The sequence below is a fragment of the Cloeon dipterum genome, chromosome 2 (genome assembly GCF_949628265.1).
Source record: "Cloeon dipterum chromosome 2, ieCloDipt1.1, whole genome shotgun sequence".
NCBI lineage: Eukaryota > Metazoa > Arthropoda > Insecta > Ephemeroptera > Baetidae > Cloeon > Cloeon dipterum.
Genome location: NC_088787.1, coordinates 11,152,548 through 11,171,150, shown reverse-complemented (window position 1 = coordinate 11,171,150; position 18,603 = coordinate 11,152,548). Strand labels below are relative to the sequence as shown.

The 18,603-nt window shown below is 39.3% G+C and overlaps 3 protein-coding genes and 1 long non-coding RNA gene across 5 annotated transcripts; 1 reads left to right on the top strand and 3 right to left on the bottom strand.

The window, feature by feature from the left end:
* Positions 1-2,978: 2,978 nt before the first annotated feature.
* Positions 2,979-6,323, bottom strand: LOC135936691 (carboxypeptidase Q-like). Its single transcript, XM_065479602.1, has 7 exons — positions 5,941-6,323; positions 4,742-4,892; positions 4,575-4,693; positions 4,381-4,511; positions 3,750-4,036; positions 3,318-3,497; positions 2,979-3,258 (listed from the first exon to the last, which is right to left on the bottom strand). Exons 1-7 carry the CDS (start codon positions 6,288-6,290, stop codon positions 3,049-3,051), a joined length of 1,428 nt encoding a protein of 475 aa, XP_065335674.1. The 5' UTR covers positions 6,291-6,323; the 3' UTR covers positions 2,979-3,048.
* Positions 6,324-8,153: 1,830 nt separating this feature from the next.
* Positions 8,154-9,331, bottom strand: LOC135936621 (uncharacterized). Its single transcript, XR_010574346.1, has 2 exons — positions 9,188-9,331; positions 8,154-9,052 (listed from the first exon to the last, which is right to left on the bottom strand). It is a non-coding gene; the product is annotated as an uncharacterized LOC135936621 (long non-coding RNA).
* A 427-nt stretch (positions 9,332-9,758) lies between these two features.
* On the top strand, positions 9,759-11,858 carry POLDIP2 (DNA polymerase delta interacting protein 2). The gene is made up of 7 exons (XM_065477059.1): positions 9,759-9,992; positions 10,053-10,208; positions 10,266-10,386; positions 10,567-10,753; positions 10,817-10,980; positions 11,336-11,541; positions 11,631-11,858. The coding sequence occupies exons 1-7, from the start codon at positions 9,901-9,903 to the stop codon at positions 11,752-11,754; spliced, it is 1,050 nt and encodes a 349-aa protein (XP_065333131.1). The 5' UTR covers positions 9,759-9,900; the 3' UTR covers positions 11,755-11,858.
* Positions 11,853-17,488, bottom strand: Lztr1 (Leucine zipper like transcription regulator 1). Of its 2 annotated transcripts, none has more exons than XM_065477054.1 (14): positions 17,231-17,488; positions 16,997-17,168; positions 16,804-16,940; positions 16,359-16,473; positions 16,139-16,305; positions 15,347-15,659; positions 14,771-14,971; positions 14,580-14,712; positions 14,328-14,392; positions 13,977-14,277; positions 13,328-13,521; positions 12,984-13,133; positions 12,583-12,717; positions 11,853-12,492 (listed from the first exon to the last, which is right to left on the bottom strand). In XM_065477054.1, exons 1-14 carry the CDS (start codon positions 17,371-17,373, stop codon positions 12,358-12,360), a joined length of 2,361 nt encoding a protein of 786 aa, XP_065333126.1. In that variant the 5' UTR covers positions 17,374-17,488; the 3' UTR covers positions 11,853-12,357. The 2 variants fall into 2 exon arrangements, with proteins under 2 accessions (XP_065333126.1, XP_065333127.1); XM_065477055.1 differs by having other exon boundaries at positions 13,328-13,518.
* Between the last annotated feature and the right edge of the window lie 1,115 nt (positions 17,489-18,603).

Sequence of the window (18,603 nt, the reverse complement as noted above, 5' to 3'; positions counted from 1 at the left end):
ATAAATAAATAAATTATGTCCGCGCAGACACGACATTCCGCTTCGGCTGACATGCTACAGTCTCGACTCTTTTCCTGCTGTTGAATTTTATTTTCGAAATATGTCTTAATTTTGATCAGAATCGAGTTTTTTCAATTATTTATATCCTGCTATAAATTAGAATGGAATCAGTGGATTTGGACCGTTAGAAATGTCTGGAACAATGGAGTTGTGCCTGTCCCTTCCTTGTCTTTGACCCTAGATTGTAAGTACCTGCGGACTCGAATGTTTGTTTCTAAGCTGCAATTTTTTTGGAGAATTGTAAGAAATAAGGAAAAAATGGTAATTGTTCATTTATGACCCTTTTATCGGATTTGAATTTTAAAATTCATCCCTTAAAATTTAAAACCCCTTTTCCATTATTAACATTAAATTAGTTTCCTTAAGACTCGATAAGGCATTTTTATTTATTATTTTTCTGGCAAAAAATGTAATATTTTAAATAGATCACGAACCGATGTTAAGAAAACTATGAAAATCATGCGACCCTCTTGGGTATTTTGGGCACTCACTTGACATTTTTTGCTTAAAGCAGCTATTTCCGTATACACAACAATTTTCTGCCTATTTTTTGCGCAACTACTTCAGCAACTGGGGGATTTGAGTCTAATCGGCTATTTGCTAAACTCAGAGATGACTCCTTAAATGCAGATCTTTCATATCAACGAATCTCTGAATTTGGAAGATATGTCGTGTGTGTCTTGTAAAAAAAAACTATATTCACACGTTTTGATAAATGAATTTAACAAACAAAAGTTCCATAACTTTATCATAAATGACCAGCTGAAGGGTTCAGGGGGGTTTGACCTTCCACTCCCGAATTGCTACATTTCAAACATAAAAACTGTTATAACACACTGGAATTTTTTGCAATAACCTAAAACAATTTATGAAGTTTTGATTTTGAATTAAGGTAAGTGGCGGTAATTTAGAGAGAGTTTTGGAGAGTTCAAATTATTTTATAAGCCTTGTGGACGCATGCTTAAAATTAGTAGGGCATTTTTGCTATAAATATTGAACCTGAGGTTGAAAGGGGTGGGGGAAATCACCCCTGAACCCCTTAGCTGGTCAGGGAAGCTCGATACGAGCATAATGGTTTGCAGTTTTTGCAATTCTGATAATTAAAAAACCGAGATTTGGAGCGAACAAAATTGTGAAAATTCGTGTTTTTTAGTTTTTTTAAACGTAATGAAAAAGGAAACCACTCTGAAGTTTTCGCACAATTCTACATAGGTCATGGGACAAATTTTAAGTACATATTATACACAAAATCCCAAAACCCTGAGCTCATTTCCAAAATCTCAATTAGACACCAAAATTAAAAGTAACCATTTTGACCGTTTTTGATAATACAAGTTTGATCGAGCTTGGTAAAAGAAATCAGAAGAACATCTTTAAAAAATATTGCACCACGGCGAGATGAGATACTGAAGCCTGTCCCATAAAACCCGCAAAAATTGTATAGACTGATTTCTGGTGTAAACTTTCGTCGAGTTTTCTTGACCTCCGCCCCGTGATATATTTCGTCTGATACGCAATCATAGTAAATTTACTTTCATCGCATTTCCCGATGAAAATATCGACGGAAATAATTCTCGTGCGTTTTCTTTTCTCAGAAACAAAGCCGCAGCAACAATTGCGTGTAAGCAAACGCGACGTTTTTTTCCAGCGAATTCGGCATCCTTGACCCTACGGCGGCGCGAGCGGAATGAACAATTGATAATTAATCCCGAAGACACTACCGCGCGGAGGTGACATTCGCGAGCCTCTTCCTGCGCTTCCGTCTTGTGACAGCCGCGCGGCTATATAGCGTCGCTCGCTGATTTGCATGTTGATCGCGGCTCGCTCGTGCAATTTGTTTGCCTGTTGTGGCTGCCGGGAACAACGCTTTTCGCGCGAGCAGCGCGTGAAAACTGGATTAACCTCAAGGGCGGCCGAAGCGTGCCTTCGGCATTTTGCTGATCCACTGGACCGAGGCGGTCGCTCGCTAATTCGCTTCATTGTCCCTTTCTTTGTTTATTTGCTCGTTTTAACGTCGGACCGGGCGCGAGTGCGAATGTCAGCCGCCGCGCGGCTAAGCACTCTTTTTGCTTATTTTGTTCCTGCTGAGACGCGCGTCCGGTTGTTCGTCACGCCGCCGCGGCTTTTCTCTTTGCAACTTTTCCTGTTTACCACCGGATTCGTTCTCGACTATTAACACAGATTTTGTTCAGCGACGAGCTTTTCAAATGATATCGTCTCAGCATTTTGTTCCGCTTGCGTTGCGATTTATTGTAACAAATCTATTAATTGTTAAATTTTTAATCTCGTGACAAGGCTATACAGGCAATTATACGTATACATTTTTGCGACCTATGAAGAGCCGAAGGCTAAAAACCTTTATGGTTGTTTAGGTTCCAAATAAATGTAAATCCTCCTTCGCATGACGGTCTTCAGATCTGGATGGAATTTCGTGAAGGTATCGCCCGAGTGGACCATAAAATATAATTAGGTTGAAATTCAAAGAATAAAATGCCTATTTATAGGGATTTTTTGCGATTTTACGACATATTTTGAGATATCAAATTTTTCAGGCGCCGCGGTTCTGGTTCATATCACAAAGCCTGCATAAATCCAATTAGTTCTCACCAAAAATTAAAACTTTTTGCATCCATAGATTTTCCTTTTGGTTTTGTTCCTTTGTCAAAACTCTGTCGTGTAAAGCATGAGAATGGCATAGAAAGTGCAATTTTTTTCTAAACCCAGACTGAACCCGAACCCATTTAACAACAAACCCAATCTAAAATTCCTAACCATTTAAAAATCGTGGAAATTTCTCGAAAAACGAAATCATTGCAAAAAGCAGCGAATGCAATAAAGTCAAAATCATGATATTTTGTTAAAAAAATATCTTCTCCTTGAAAATCAAATATCAGGGTAGCAATTAGGTTCCTCTTAAATTGAGTTAAATAATTTTATTTGAATTAGACCTGTTTTTTAAATCAATAACAAAAATAGATCAACAGAAATCTAATTTCTTGGGATGCCGAAGCTCAAATCGGCCACGACATAGGAGGAAACGGCCCAGAGGGCGGTGCACAAATCCAGGGCACGTGGTTCCTCGACTGTCATCATGTCCCCTGCCGAGTGGTGGAACCAAAAGTATTTTTCGGCCGCGTTCATTAGACTGGCGCCGGGCAACCCTTTTGAAGTCCACAACGTGATGTCTGAGCCGACGTTCTAAATGAAAAAATGATTCAAATTAATTTCATTTACTGTTTGCGAGGGTTAAGTCTTACTTTCTCTTTTCGGAAATTGGTTGTGTTGATGCTGGCTGTGAGTTTGAGCACCTCCTTCAAAATGCAGCCAGCTGTCTTGGAGCCGGAGAAGACGAGACCCTGCGGCGTGAAAGTTCCTTCGTCGGACTCCATCACAAAGTTGAGCTTGCCTTCCTGTGATTTGTGCTTCTCAACATAGGACTAAAATAGGAAAGAAAGAAATAAAACCAACTCGTTTCAATCCAAATTTAAATAGTAAATATCTGTTTTTTAAATACAGGCCGTAATAATCTTGTAAAGAAATCCTTATAATCTTTTGTTAAAGATTTTATTGTTAAATTATTTCTTAACAAAATTATGAAACTGATCTATAGTCTTTATACCTTGGAATTTTAGCTCCATTTTTACATTTTTAATTTATTTTTATTCAATAAATAAGATCGAATAACTTACAGCGGCACCGACGAGTCCTTCCTCCTCGGCCGTCCACAGAACTGCCCTGAGCGTCCTCCTGGGCCTGAGGTCGAGCTTCCTGATGGCCGCCAGGCTGAGCCAGGACACAAAGGCTCCGCCACCATCGTCCATGGCCCCCTGCCCGACGTCCCAACTGTCCAGGTGGCCGGAAACGAGGACCACCTCGTCCGCCTTTTCTTTCCCCTTGATCTCGGCGACGGTGTTGCGTGACTTGGCCGGCGGCAGGGTCTTCGCCTCCATGTACAGCCGCACTTTCAGCTTTTCACCTTTATTAAAGTAAGAAAAAATAAAAATACTTTAAATAACGAGATCAGCTTGTTCTTACTTTTAATTTAAATAACTTTTTTGAGTTACAATACTGCAGTAAAAGTTGCCATGAAATATTCTTGGAGAATGTACACTTCAGTGTAAAAAATTTCGGAAAAAATCACTGAGAATGAAATTTGAGGAGAGTGAGTATTTGTGTAGGGCTTTGAGCATTTTCCTTGAGTAAAAACAAGAATTTCAAAATAATTTCACCATCTGTTAGAGAGATAACTAATATTAAAAATTAAATGTCTAGAGATTTAATGAAACAAAACAAACAAACAAACAATATTAATTCCCACACCTCTCTTGAACATCCTGGACAGCATTTGGGCGTCTTCAATTGTGATGCTGGCGGTAGGAATCTGCGTGACATTCGAGTCGTAATCTTGCCAGCCTGTGTGAGGACTTCCAATCGAAAAGCCCGTCACCGATCTTAAAAAAAGATAACGGTTTTGCATCAATTGGTCCAAATTCTCTCTGCTGACTGCTGCTCACCTGACGAGGGTGGCAACCCCTCCGAGCTTCGCAGCCTCCACGGCGGCGTAATCCCTGTACCGCACAGATTCGCCGTAGCTTGTGTAGTTTTCGTTGAAAACCACGATTTTTCCTTTGGCCTAGAGAAATATTTAAAATTTATTGCCAAATTACGGGATTTTCTATACCTGCTCTTTATGGTGATGAAGCTCGTCGAAACTGTCCACGACCAAGAGCTCTGCCGTGATTCCCTCCTTGGGGGTGGCAATGCTTCCGCCCAGCCCCAAAATCGGCAAGGTCTGCATGCGTGGCTCCAGCAGCTTGGCAGATTCCCTTCCCCTTAAAATTTAAAAAATAGTTATTGCAACGTCAAGATGAGTGGGATCAAGACATTTTTAGTTTTAAATTGTTTTGTAACTAAGCAAAAATTAGTGAGATACTGTTGAAAATTTAATATTATCAAGAGTGACAAAAATGTTTGGGAAAATTGATTTCCATTATTTTGGTAAAAAGCACCCAACAAAATTACTAACCAAATTTAATAGCAAACTAATTCATAATTATGATCATGAAATTAATCTGGACTTCATTACTGAAAGGAAATTATATTTATATTTCAAAATTTCAATGTTACACGGGATTTCAATTATTTTGACGATTTTGATCTATTTTCCATTAAAATAGATGAGAATTGCTGCTACCCCCGAGACGACGACATGCAGGACCGCAGCTTACAGTTAGAGGAAGGACTGCCGAGTACAGAGACTGTCCAGTAAGACGTAAGTTGCGCCATCGCTGCTGGACGAAAAAGTTGCTGATTCTCCCCTACAATTTCGTAAGAGCAATCACCCTCTTTAACGAAGATTTTTTTAAAGATTAAATTGAGCAAGTGTGGAAGTGTGGTTACAAAATTGATGAAGGAGCGATACTTAAACATTATTTGTGACTACCAGCTGCGGATCTCTCACTCCATGCAGTCGCTCATAATAGGAGACAATCGGACTCCAGCACAACACAGCTCTTCAGCTTTTTATTATTCGCTGTTGCAAATCGGCCGAGCCACGTAATATTCCTCTAATAAATCTCGCAACACATCTTAGGTAATATTCCAATTAAAAACTCTAATTTGTCTCAGCATTGCGATGACTTATCTAATGTTTATTTTAAGGTCGTATCAAACATGCCTAGGATTACCCGCGTATTAATGTCCAGATTGATAAATTAATTCGATGGATTTTTGTTAAAACTCTTCTACGGCCCTACCTTGCTCAATTCAGACAGACATTAAAAAAGAAAATGCAATAAATATCAAGAAGTAATTTTTAAGATATATTATTTTACTAATTTTACGGAATGAATTTTCAATTTTTTTTTTTGTATTTTGTACCTGACCCAGTGTGGGACGGTGACCTCCTCTCCATGCACGTTGTCGAGGCCCTCCTTCCGCAACTCGTTCAGCATGAAGTCGATGGCGTTCTCCAAATTCTGCGAGCCGGCGATCCGCGAGCCGAACTTGTCGACAAAGCCGGCCAGCTTGTTCCAGGTCCTGCCTTTGAACTTGCCCTCGGTGACGAACCTGATTATCTTGTCTGCCACGGGCGCGTAAGACCTGATCTCGCGCACCATCTCCTCTGGCAGGTCGCATTTCTCCTCCTCGGCGGTGGCCGCGGGAACGGCCGCCGAGCTCACGGCGGCCACCAGAAACAACATCCCGACCAACGTCCTAGCCGGCAGCATCGTGGCGATGTTGTGAGTTGTTTTTCTCCTGATCTTGTTTTTGTTTTCAGCTTCGCTCTTCGCTGACAGCGCGGATGATGAGAGCAGAGTGAAGTGCTATGACCTCTGACGTTGTTCTCCAGAGGCACGTTGACTTTGCCCCCTGCGCACCATTTCATCAGCAAAAATAGTTTTACTCGATTTATTCGTGGTAATTTTAAAATAAAGACTTACTAATTACCATTTTTTATTCTAACTGTCGTAAGAAAAAAACTGTTAAAAATCAATTTAAGGCATTATCTTTGACATTCACACTGTTTTTTTTAACTAAATATTAAAAATAGAAACCAAAAGAAGCTAAACTGAACAGTTGAAAAAAATCAAATTCGAAATTTTAGTGAAATCTTTAAATTGAATCTGTGAATTTTTTAAAGTAACCGCATATTTATTCTTTTGAGGCCAAACTTACGTTTTTTCAATACATTTGTCACTATGCATTATAATTATAATTTTATTTTACGCGTGCGTGAGACATATTTTTGGCTGTTTTGAAATTTAAATTTGCTAACCCGATTTTAGTGAACTGATAACCTCTGACCAACAAAGTTGTTCAACCTGGTCAAGTTTTTGGGTTAAGATTTAGAACATTTAGAAAACCAAAATATTAAATTAACAGAAGTTAACACACACAACAACAGCTCTCTAAATATTTCATCTTTGTTAAATATCACGCGTCAATCGTAAACTTTAAGCCCCTGTAAAATTAGCAAATTAGGACATTTTGATCTAAATTTAAATCGTTTAAAACATAGGTCAACAATACCTCTACCAAACCCGAACTTTCATTTATTTCTAAATCTAAAGACCCATTATTTATGCAAGAAGAAGGTGGGAGCCCTAGTTTTGGACATCATGTCTGACTAACGTGATTATTATGCTTGAACTCTACTAAAATATCAAAATCGTCTTCAATCCTTCTGAAAATGCTGAAGTATGTAAGTTGCTCCTTTACATACAGAATTCTTGAGCAATCAATTATACGTATTCTGCGTGACCCCACCCTGCGAAAAATCTTCATTGTTTTAATATTAGGGTAACATTATTTCCCAATAACCATTATTGTTTTAATATTGGCGTCTAATGTTATATCAATGTGAAAATGTGACTTTTTTCAATATTGTTCTAATATTGGCACCAATATTGGCCGCTATCATTGCGTTATTATTAATTTCAAATGGAAATTAAATGATGTCCTAATTTCCGTAGAATATTGGTAATTATTGGTTTTCTGAATGATATACATAGTTTTATTTAATTATTTTATTTTTATTTATTATATCTAGACATATTTTTTAACACTTATAAGTCACACAAGAGTTATATAACTTATAAAAAATTATTTATACGTCATTTCACATAAAACAGTTGGGTTTCTCTCTAGTCACAGCATTTTAGTTTTACAATGTACATTGAAGTGCACAGCAGGGATTGAGACAAAGTCGTTGGGTTTAAGTAGGGAAATACTTAAAATCAGCACTACATAATACATGTTGGCCACTTAGTCAAATCGTCGTCCTGTCGGGACACAGAGCGACGTCGACACTGGCATGAATAAGGGGTGGTCAGAAATTGATGAGGGACTTGTCATGTGTGCTGATGGCCTGAACTTTATATTATACAGAGCGGCTATTATTGTTTCCCATTTTTGTCACTGTCAATGCGGCCCGTCGGGCCGAACGATTCGACAAAATCAAAAGTGACACAATAATTAAAATTAATTTGGCATTTAATAATAACTGTCAGTTCTAGCATTGTTATTAACGAATTTTGAAAAATTTAAATGCAAAATTAATTTTAATTAGAGTGCCACTTTTGATTTTCTCAAATCGTTCGGCCCGACGGGCCGCATTGACAGTGACAAAAATGGGAAACAATAATGGCGGCTCTGTATAATAACAAGTTCAGGCCATTAGCATTAGCACACATGACAAGTACCTCATCAATTTCTGACCGCCCTTTTTGGTGCCAGTGCTCATAAAAGTCATTAATATTTTTTAAGTCAAGGACCAAAGGTTCCAAAACGCCCAAATTAAAAAAAAATGCAGTGAAGTGGTAGCAATAAGGTTTTTTTTATCAATTTTCACCAGTTTCTTGCAGGCCATGTTTTCACTTAAGTTTTCAATATTTTTCTAAATTGCTCATGCGACTAGAAAAATTGTCTGAGATAAATTTATTGAGAAATTGAGGCAAATGAAAATTTAAAAGGAAATATCTACTTGTAAATTTTGACCACTCCGACCTCTAATTTTATATAATATTAATACCTAGGAGGAAATGACAAAAGTCAATTTAATGCGCAATAAATTGGTAAAAATTGAGTTGCTCAAACAGCAGTTAAAAACCAGTGGAGAAAAATACCGGGTGAATACAAATGCAATTCTGCACGAACGCATGACGCAAGGACATAAAATTAATTATTTTGAGTTCCAAAGTAGTTTGGTGTGGCGGTACGTGGGGACACTTTCGTGGAAGGTGGATGTTCATGGAGCTAGGGTAGTTCTCGATCAGAAAAGACGATTAGGGCAGCAACATGAGGAGAAAGTCCACAAGGTAAACGGGTGCGGGTCGTGGATGTCCTTGGGCACTAGGCGGCGACGTGAAAAAGTGGCCCGGCTCAAAGCCGACGAACTTCGCCATCTTCTTGTCCAGCCGCGCATTGTCCTTGTCCCTCTTCCAGCTCGTTCATCGTCTGCTCCACAGGGTCGAAGCCATCCTCGCCCGGCCTGTCAACGAAAAATTGCATCAAAATTCGATGTTGTATCAAAGTTACGGCTCGTTTTCTCACTGCATGCAGCAGTAAAAATTTGTAACCGCGAATTGGAATGAAAACAAAGTAAAAAACGAATAATTCTCATTACCTGTAATATTCGCTGAACGGTGCGTGTGTTGATAACATCAAGGATCCTTACATGGGTGTATTTTAAACTCTTAAGAGCAGACAAACGACTCGCAGAACGAAGAACAAAACGAAAATTGCGCGAAGCGTAGCCGTTAGCCGTTCGGTGTTTGTTTCTTGATGCGGTTGCGGTGATGGCGGACGGAGTAGCAGAGTGTGCGACTCATGGATGCGCACGCATTCACGCATGCGCACTGATATCATTGAATTAACATTGGTGTAATATTAAAACAAGCTTAAGATAATAACTTATTTACATTTGTTTTTCATTATTTTTTTAATATTACCGCAACATTGTGTTGCAATCATTTTTTATTCATCATTTATTAACATTATTCCAATAATGCTTATGATTAAATTATCATTGGTATTATTGGCTAATGAAGATTTTTCGCAGGGCATTCATTCACAAAAATTCCATCCCGCTAAAAGTTCATCATAAGAAACCGGTATAAAAAGCAATACCGGTACAAACTCTGACTTAATCAAAATATCATTACAAAAATCCGGTTTGCATCATTCTCTTAAAAAACCGGTTTCGGGCCAATCATATGTTCCTACAAATATTATTAATTTGTTGCGACTCAGCGTTCGCTTTCCTGGTCCCGTTTGTCGGCGAATTTCAATTTTGTCAAGTCGTTACATAATATTCGGTACCGAGAGCGCAATGGAAGCATGATGCTGACCTGCCTGGCGAATTGTGTCCGCGGCTGCCGCGGCCGCGTCCTTCTGCCCATCCGGACGGCCAAGATGAGTTTCTCAACCAGGTGAGCCCGTTGTTTTTCGGGACGCAGTCCGATTGACTCATCGCGCGCATTTCGACACAGATTGGCCGAGGTCGGCAGGCTGGAGGCGCCGAAGGAGTCGGGCGCCTACGAGACCGGACAGTTGTTCCTGCACAGGGTCTTCGGCTACCGGGGCCTCATCCTGTTTCCTTGGCTCGCCAGGGTGTACGACAGAGACCTTAACACTAAAAAAGAAAAGTATGCGGATCGAAATTGAGGTTAACTTTGAGATTTTTATTGTGCCAATCACTTCAGGCTCGGTGATGCGACCGAAAACCTGAATAATAACAACCAGCAGCAGCAGGGGAGGGAGGTCAAAGGGCGGACGCACACCTACTACCAGGTCTTGATCGACGCCCGTGATTGCCCTTACATTGTGAGTAGCTGAGTGGCCTATTTTTGAGTGAATTTTTGGCCATTTTGTGGCCAAAAATATAAAATTTCAATGTTATGATTTTTCTTGCAAGTTGATAATCATATTTTTTTGAATGTAGCGTATAAAAACAAGGTTAAAAGTTTGCTTTGTTTTAAAATCTGTATTAAAATAAATTTTCAGAGGGCCCAAACGGAAGCTGTGACCTTCCTGGGACACCAGGACAGCGCCAGAAGCCTGTACGCGATTCCTGGTCTTGACTATGTTGCACACGAGGACATTTTGCCATACACGGCCAGTGAAAATAGCACCCAGCCTCCCCTGCAGCACGAACTGTTTGACAAGTTCTTGTCTCCTGTGCCAAACAGAGGTTGTCATTAAAATTTAGAGAAGCTGGTAATTTACTAGTGCAAAAATGATTTTGTAATTGCAGATCCTCCATTTGGGGCTCAGCAAACTCTAATCGCCTGGCAGCGAAAAAACCACCCATGGCTTGAGCTGTCCGACGTGCACAAGGAGACCACGGAGGGAGTGAGAGTGACTGTAATTCCCTTCTTCATGGGATGCAGAACTACGCAATCATCTAATGTTTATTGGGTGCGTCCTGTCTCTGGAGAACTTATTAATTTCATCCTTATTGGTCTCAAAATTTTTTTCTTCTGTTAATAAAATCATTGTTTTTATTTTGCTTTATTTTATATAAATTTTTTCAGGAAGTTTTTAGAATATTCAAAGGTAAAAGAATGTATTAAAAATTTTCACGTGCTAAAAATGGGAAACCATTCAAACGTACCACATTATATAATGCTCATTATTTTTAATTTCTTTCTTTAGTATTCTAATTCTATTATTTCCTTCCTTGCCTCATTCTGCAAGTGCATGCGATAAACAATGCGAGCCAAGAGCTTGGTTATTTTTTTATATATAATATTGGACTTTGGCCCTGTTTCAGTGGAGGTACTGCATCAGGCTGGAAAATCTGGGTCCGTTGCCCGTGCAGCTGCGGGAGCGGCACTGGCGCATCTTCAGCCTGTCCGGCACCCTGGAGACGGTGCGAGGCCGAGGCGTCGTCGGGCAGGAACCCCTCCTCTCCGCAGCCCTGCCTGCTTTCCAATACTCCAGCCACGTTTCCCTTCAGGCACCCTCAGGGCACATGTGGTGAGAAAAAAATGCCCTTTTCACTTCTTCAAAAAATTATAACACGAGCCAATTATTTTACACCCTTTCTTCAATTTTGTGATTTTAAGGGGCACGTTCAGAATGGAACGCAGCGATGGCTACATGTTCGACTGCCGGATTCCGCCGTTCAGCTTGGAAAGCAAACACGAGTCCGAGGCTCCGACGAACCAGCCTCCGGCGACAAACCAGTGAGACTGACCCCACTACACTATGTAAACTCGTCTTTTTTCCTCTTGGATGTCTTAATAAAAGAACACTGTATAGGACTAGCAAATAAAAATGCACTCGAATCAAAATCGATAATATCTTTCATGTATATTACTCGCTAATCACAGTAAACGTGCCATCGAAGAGCAGTACATTTGAGATTCAATATTTTCACGGCTGACGAAAGAAAACAATCGAATATAATCACAGGCTGATGACGTCAGAGGCGGGATACATACTTCGTTTCCAAACGCCATGGAAACTGTCTATTTGCTTTAAAAACTAAGAATATATTTGTAATTAGGAGTTTAAAAATCATTTGCGTTTGTGAGACTGATTAATCAAATGGTTAGCGTACTTGTATAAGTACTAAATAGAGAGATTCTCTAAAATATACACATTCTGAACAGATTCTAATATGTTTAAAGTACCTAGAAGTTAAGAACCAATTTTTCCGGACAATATTTAACGGCCAGCGGGGGAGAGAGAAGAGTTAAATGCAGGTCAAAGATAGAGGAGGTGAGCCATGGCGACGAGCAGCAGCTGGTACAGCTCGTTGTGGCCGTGCTCGAGCGCCAGCTCCTATAGTCAAATGTCTGACCCGAGGCTGTGCGTCGACTTGTCCGAGCTAAGCTTTCTGTCCGTGAACTCCTCAGCCAGCGTGTCAATGATGTCCAGCAGCAGCTCTCGACTCAACTGGCGCAACTGCGGCATCCGCGCCACCTGCGAGAACAAATTCGATTTAAATTTATTTATTCTCCATTCAAAATACAAAAACATTGACTATATAGTGGGACAGGAGTCCGTGCGTACCTTTCCAAAGTTCTGGACGATCAGCACCAACGCGTATTTCTTCATGTCATTCGCTTGGATTCGCTCGGCCGCCTCCAAGATTTGCACAACGTTTTCTGACGTGACGTTCATCTCTAGGTTATGCTTGCAAAAGGCCTGGAAATTTTATTGAAATTGATTAATGAAACCAACAAAATAAAATATACCATCAGAAATTGAAAGGTTTTCGTCATTCTGGAATGGGTTATTTTTTTAAATTCTTTGTAATAAAATTAATTGCTTATAAACACAGTCAATTTATTTGTTTTTATGGATGAAAATTTGCCGATGTTTATGATAAATTTTAACTTTTTAACATGATTTTTCACCAAAATACAGTAGTTTTTTAAGCTCTGTAATTTTAGTTTGATTTGTGAGCTCACCTGAAGCCTGCTGTTAGTGAATCCATAGTAACAGGTAGCGCTGAAGAGGTACAAGGAGTCCTCAGGTGGCATGTCTACGTGACCGTAATAAATGTAGCGGAGGAGGGAGTCAAAACTCTGTCTCGAAGGAATCATGTCTCCAATTTGGACCTGCGCACATAGGATTTGGGAATAAAGAGGTTGTGTAATAATTATAACGCATCCTGAATTTCATGACTTTTCAGCTGCTTCCATTAAATTTAATTTTTGAAAGGTTAAAAATTGCAAAATATCTAATGTTTTCTGCTGCGAGAGAAGTTATTTTTAAAATTGTGTCCATTTTTTTAATTTAGTTTAGATTTTACCTGGACGATCCCGTTAACCGGCATGAAGGAGCGGAACATGGCCTCAAAGTAGGTGCAGCGGGCGGCTAAAATCGCCTTGTGTGCCGGAATGGAGACGCCGTCCAGCTGGAGAGTGATGTCACAGAATTCACGTCCGGTCGTGGTCAGCAGGTTTTCCAAATCCTGCTCCAGCGTTGAGCCAACGAAGAAACCTGCTGTTGGATTTAATTTTCAGCACTTTTTGCCATGAATAAATTTACACGTTATTTGGACAGATTATTTTACTTGAAATTAAAAAATACAAACTAATTATTCAGAGCTGAAATGAATATTTATTATTGTTTAGATGATAATACAATAATAAACTGAGGCAGCAAATGGTAATTTTAAAGAAAATAATCTGCACGGTAGAGAAAATTTTGCCCAATCCGACAGCAAATTTTAGCTTTTCACAGGGGACAAATGGAAAAATTCATTTCTTGCAAAAGAAATTGGTTAAAATTGAGTGATAAAAATCAGTGGTAAATAAACCGGGTGGTAAGCAACCATGATCGGATTTACGTTTTAAGGTTTTCTACATGCTACCTCTTTCATTATTTTTAATTCTTTTGACAATCTTATAATTCCCATTCCAACATAAGCAAGAGCAAAACAATCGTAATAATCTCACCTGATGGTTCGGCAGTGTGGTCGAGTTGTGCACAGCAGACGGGTGGTGCGAGACAGCAGGCCGGCGGTGCCTGCTTGCGTCTGATGATCTCGACCATGAGTGCTCGCTCCAGGTTCTCAAACTCCCTGCTCATCACGATCTGGCTGTAGTTGGTCTCCTTCACGATGTACTTGAGGCAGAACTCCTTGATCACGTAGAGCTTGAGCTGCGCAGCGTTGCACAGGGCTTCCAGAACATTTCTCGTGTTGATCGTGCACTCCAGGTAGTGCAGACACAGCTGCTCCAGTTTGCGCATGTGAAACTGGAGAGAAATTAGAACAATTTGGTTGAATAGGCGAGGAATTATATTACTTGGTCAGCGAGGCGGTAAACGTCCATCATTAGCACCACAATTTCACTGCTCTGCGGATCTTCAACTGTAATTTGATGATAAAATATTAATTAAAGTCCTATTAAATTATGAAAAATTTGATTTAGGCTGCCCACTTTACAATTTGAACCAAAACAATAAAAAACAATTGAAAAAAATAGTGCAAATAAATTGTTTGAAAGAAAATCTTTGCTTTAAAAATTCCTTGTAATTTTTGATATTTAAATTATTACTTTTCTTTGCTGGGTCCATGCAATCTGTGTAAATGTAGTTGAGGACCATTCTAAAGGCCGGCGGTGACGCGTCTTTCAGTTTGACCTCAAGAAGCGGGAGGTCCTGGAGCGGCACGGTTGTTGTTCCATACACCTTCATTTTTAGTAATTAATAAATTTTTCCAATTTTTTTTATTTTTAATTCTTGTTACCTCTTCTAGGTGCCGCTCACGGCTGTCTTTTGCGTGTCTGACCCTGGCCCTGAGACACTGGGACCTGGCCACGACCAGGGCCGTGTGTGCTAATACCGCCTCCTCCTCAGGCCCGACAATAAATTTCAAATCGCAAAACTGCTGCGAGCTGAGCAGACCAGACAGATCGGAGGTCAGCGTGCACTGCGGGTAGCTGGAGAACTGAAAAAAGACAGTGTTTAATTTTATAAAATATCAATTTGGACGGAAAATTCATATTTAAATGATAAATTCAAATTAGTATATCAATTAATTGAATTTTAATGCATATTTTTCTAAAACGTTTGATTTGCAAATAAAACCCACAAACTTTCCAAAACCATTCCATTTTAAACAACAAAATAATTCATCTAGAGAATTAAAATTTCAAGGTATTAAATGGGAAAATGGGGTTTCTAGGAGGACCCATAAAAGTATTTATTTTCTCATTAACTGATTTAAATTTAATCCATTTGGTAAAACCAGTAAAATCATCACGTATTTCTTGATATCAGAAAACTAACGCAAAAAAACAGATATTCGAAAATCTTGGCTGACCTGGAATCTGTACATTTCGCCACTGCGGACATTGTTGTCGACGGTGCCCCCGAAGACGTACATGGCCGAGCCGAGACCGGCGGCGGCGTGGAAGAGGCGGCCGGAGGGGACGGAGCTGCCCGGCGCCGGTGGCACCACGGCCCACGACTGCGTGTCCAGGTCGAAGCAGTGCAGGTCGGATGGCAGCGTTGAGTCAGCGGCGCCGCCGAAAACGTACAGGTGCCGGTCGTAGGCCACCATTGTGTGCCCGTATCTCCGCGCCGGTGGCGGCGGCACCCCTCGCAACAAATGCTCCGTCGAAATCCGCGTCCAGCTAAAAATTTGAATTCAGGTTCTGGTTTAAGAGAGGTTGTTTGTGAATTTGAAAAAAAAATGTACTTGATTATATCACATTAAAATAGTATTTTTTAAATGAGAAGACAAATAGCCCCAATATATTTAAAAATTAATAAAAAAGAGTGCTACAACGGTTTATTATTTTATTGTAAAATATCTTTCAAAACAATTATAACCTTTTGTCAAGCAGGAAGGTTAAAAGTAGTAATTTCTACAAAATTCAAGTCAAGCAGAGTAATTCCAGCATAAAAAAATATTTTTCTTTTCCATTTGTAAGTTATAAAAAAATTAATTTTTGGGAACAAGGCATCATTTTCTAATAAAATATTACTAAATAAAAATAAAAAATAGAACAATCTACAAAATTTAAAACTCTTAAAATTAAAAACCAGTGCAGCATCTGAATTTAAACCTATTTTAATAAACTCCGAAGCAAAAGTAAAATTTAAATCCTACCATTTGTTCTTGAAATGGAACTGGAACAAGCTGTTGGTGATTTTGGCACCGCTCTGGCCGCTGAAGACGAACATAGAGTCGCGGGCGACGGCTACTGGAAAGTTGCAGCAAGTTGGAGGGCACGCGCCCTGCTGCTCAATCTTCTCCCAGGACCTCGCGTCGCCAGACTGCAAATAAGGAAACTTTGTAATACCCTCGGAGATGCGTGAGTCGTACAGACCTGCAGGGAGATTGTCCACATGTCGTTCAGTCTGGCGTTACCATCGTAGCCGGCAAACACCCAAAGCTTGTTGTCGAAAACTGCAGCACCATGCGCTGACCGTGGAACTGGCGTCCTGATATTTGATGAAAATATTATTTTTTAAATAAATAAATTGAACATTCTTTCACAAGAGAATTAATTAAGTCTCTAAATTTGACACTTATTTTGTTAGATTTTTTATTCCTGGGCTTTAAATCAAATTAAATTTTTAATCAGTGACAGGAATAATTATCAGCAAATGGTTGCAAATTTTGTACCCTCATTTTCTTGCAAATATTTCGAATTAATTACATAAAAAGGTTTTCAGAAATTTACATCAAAGAGCCTTGAAATAATACCTAATTAAATTTAAGGACCCTCTTTGCAGATTTTCCCAATGTATTTTTTTTTATAAATTTCTCACCTGCCAGTAAACTTCCACTCGACCCACTGTCCATTCTGGAACTTGTACTCGAAGAGATCATTTTTGTTTGTCAGATTGGAATTGGAATGGATGTCTCCGGTGTAGCCACCGAAGATGAACATCGAAGACTCGTACACCTGCGACAAATGCATTTTAATGAATTTAATCGACCTGAAATTTAACCAAAACTCACGACGGCCGAGTGATGGTAACGAGGGGCCGGCGGCGGTCCGATCGAGAACGCCCTTCCCCAGGACTGCTCCCTGATGTCGAACCTGAGAAGGTCGTTCAGCATCGTCTTACCGTTGTCGCCGCCGAAGACGTAAATTGCGTCCTTGTAGGCCACAACCGTGTGTTTGCTCCGCCTGATTAATAAAATTATATAATCCTTTCGATTTATTTCATTTTTTAATTAAAAAAAACGCACCTGCAGCCGACGAACTCATCGCATTCGGGTAGTTGCTTCCACTGGTGCACGGTTTCGAAAGGCCCGAAGTCCAGGGTGATAAACTCGGTGTTCTCCGCCATCGTAGGGTTGTCGATGCCCAGCTTCAGGGTCTTCGACGCCATGTTTCACTCTTTTCCTCAGCAAGTCGTCGTCTGTCCTGCACTCCTCTCGCGATGTCAGTGCATAGTCCTCATCCTCCGAAGACAATCAGGCGTAGAAAGGAAGAGGACCTGCAGCTTCAGCAGCTTCAGCTTCTCCCTGTCCGCGATGCGTGTTGGAGTTACACCCACATGTTCATCAATGCAGGGTCACGTGACCGCCGCAGCTTTTGAACGCAAACGCGCAGGGGGAATTTGTGTGGCGCCGCAAACGATGAATGAATATGAATTTCATAACAACAACTGCGAGATGCAGAAAACGTATTGATAAGCTATCACAGCTGACGTTGCAATTATGACGTGGAATCGGAATTATTTATGCATGGAACGTTGTTTTGTGAATACAAGACGAACGAAATCAAATATTTTTTTGATTAAAATAAATTTTCTGGTTAAATATTCTTCACAAATAATTTAAAAAGGTAGTTTTAATTACTTGAATTTTCAGAAAAATTTGAATAAAACATTAAAACGTATACATATTCTGTTAGAGATTTTAAACGATTATAACTACATAATTTTTCGCTCTCTAAGATAGCAAATTAATATTGTATATATAAGTTTTTCATTTTTGAGACATGCTATGAAACATTTTATCTAAAAATTATGTTTCTGGGAATAAATGTATAATTTACAATGCTCTTCAATTTTAAATATAAAAATCGTCATTTTAAGAATTTGCAACAACTGCATAAAGCCACAAAATTAATGTAGGAAACAATTTTGGGTAAATCAAATTTAGATTTCTTTAAATTGAAACCAAATCTTCCTTCCGTCAGCTGGAAATCTTAAACAGTTTTACATTACAACAAAAAGCAAATTATTCAAAAACTTCTTAGTTTAAACCTTTTTGATTATTTTCAAATTTTACTCGTTTTCTTAGGTGGTTGTGGAATGATGCCGAGACCAGTTAATATTTAAAAAATATAATTAAACAAATGGAGAAAAATTCTGTAGTTGTCACAGGTGAAAAAAAAAATTCATTTTGCTTGAAGTTCAAGAAATGGATGCATAAATTTTAATTTTTACTCTCAATTCTATTAAAATATAAAATTTAAATTCAATAATCTGTCTTTCTTATAGAACAGTTTCTCCAGGATAGGGATGAGTCCGTTCCTACAATTTGCAGCTTTCCTTAAATTGATCTCTTTTTCTGCTCTTAAGACAAACATCTTTGATATTTTATGAAATGTC

Bases quoted from the DNA above. Each gene is read 5' to 3' on its own strand.
- POLDIP2 (XM_065477059.1), top strand. From the start codon at position 9,901: ATGATGCTGACCTGCCTGGCGAATTGTGTCCGCGGCTGCCGCGGCCGC. The intron at 10,387-10,566 runs GTGAGTAGCTGA...ATAAATTTTCAG, and splicing joins CCCGTGATTGCCCTTACATT to AGGGCCCAAACGGAAGCTGT. The intron at 10,981-11,335 runs GTGCGTCCTGTC...GCCCTGTTTCAG, and splicing joins AATCATCTAATGTTTATTGG to TGGAGGTACTGCATCAGGCT.
- LOC135936691 (XM_065479602.1), bottom strand. From the start codon at position 6,290: ATGCTGCCGGCTAGGACGTTGGTCGGGATGTTGTTTCTGGTGGCCGCC. The intron at 4,694-4,741 runs GTATAGAAAATC...ATATTTCTCTAG, and splicing joins TTCATCACCATAAAGAGCAG to GCCAAAGGAAAAATCGTGGT. The intron at 4,512-4,574 runs GTGAGCAGCAGT...TCTTTTTTTAAG, and splicing joins GGGGTTGCCACCCTCGTCAG to ATCGGTGACGGGCTTTTCGA.
- Lztr1 (XM_065477054.1), bottom strand. From the start codon at position 17,373: ATGGCGTCGAAGACCCTGAAGCTGGGCATCGACAACCCTACGATGGCG. The intron at 14,393-14,579 runs GTAATAATTTAA...ATCAAATTACAG, and splicing joins CATGGACCCAGCAAAGAAAA to TTGAAGATCCGCAGAGCAGT. The intron at 14,278-14,327 runs GTAATATAATTC...ATTTCTCTCCAG, and splicing joins TTTACCGCCTCGCTGACCAA to TTTCACATGCGCAAACTGGA.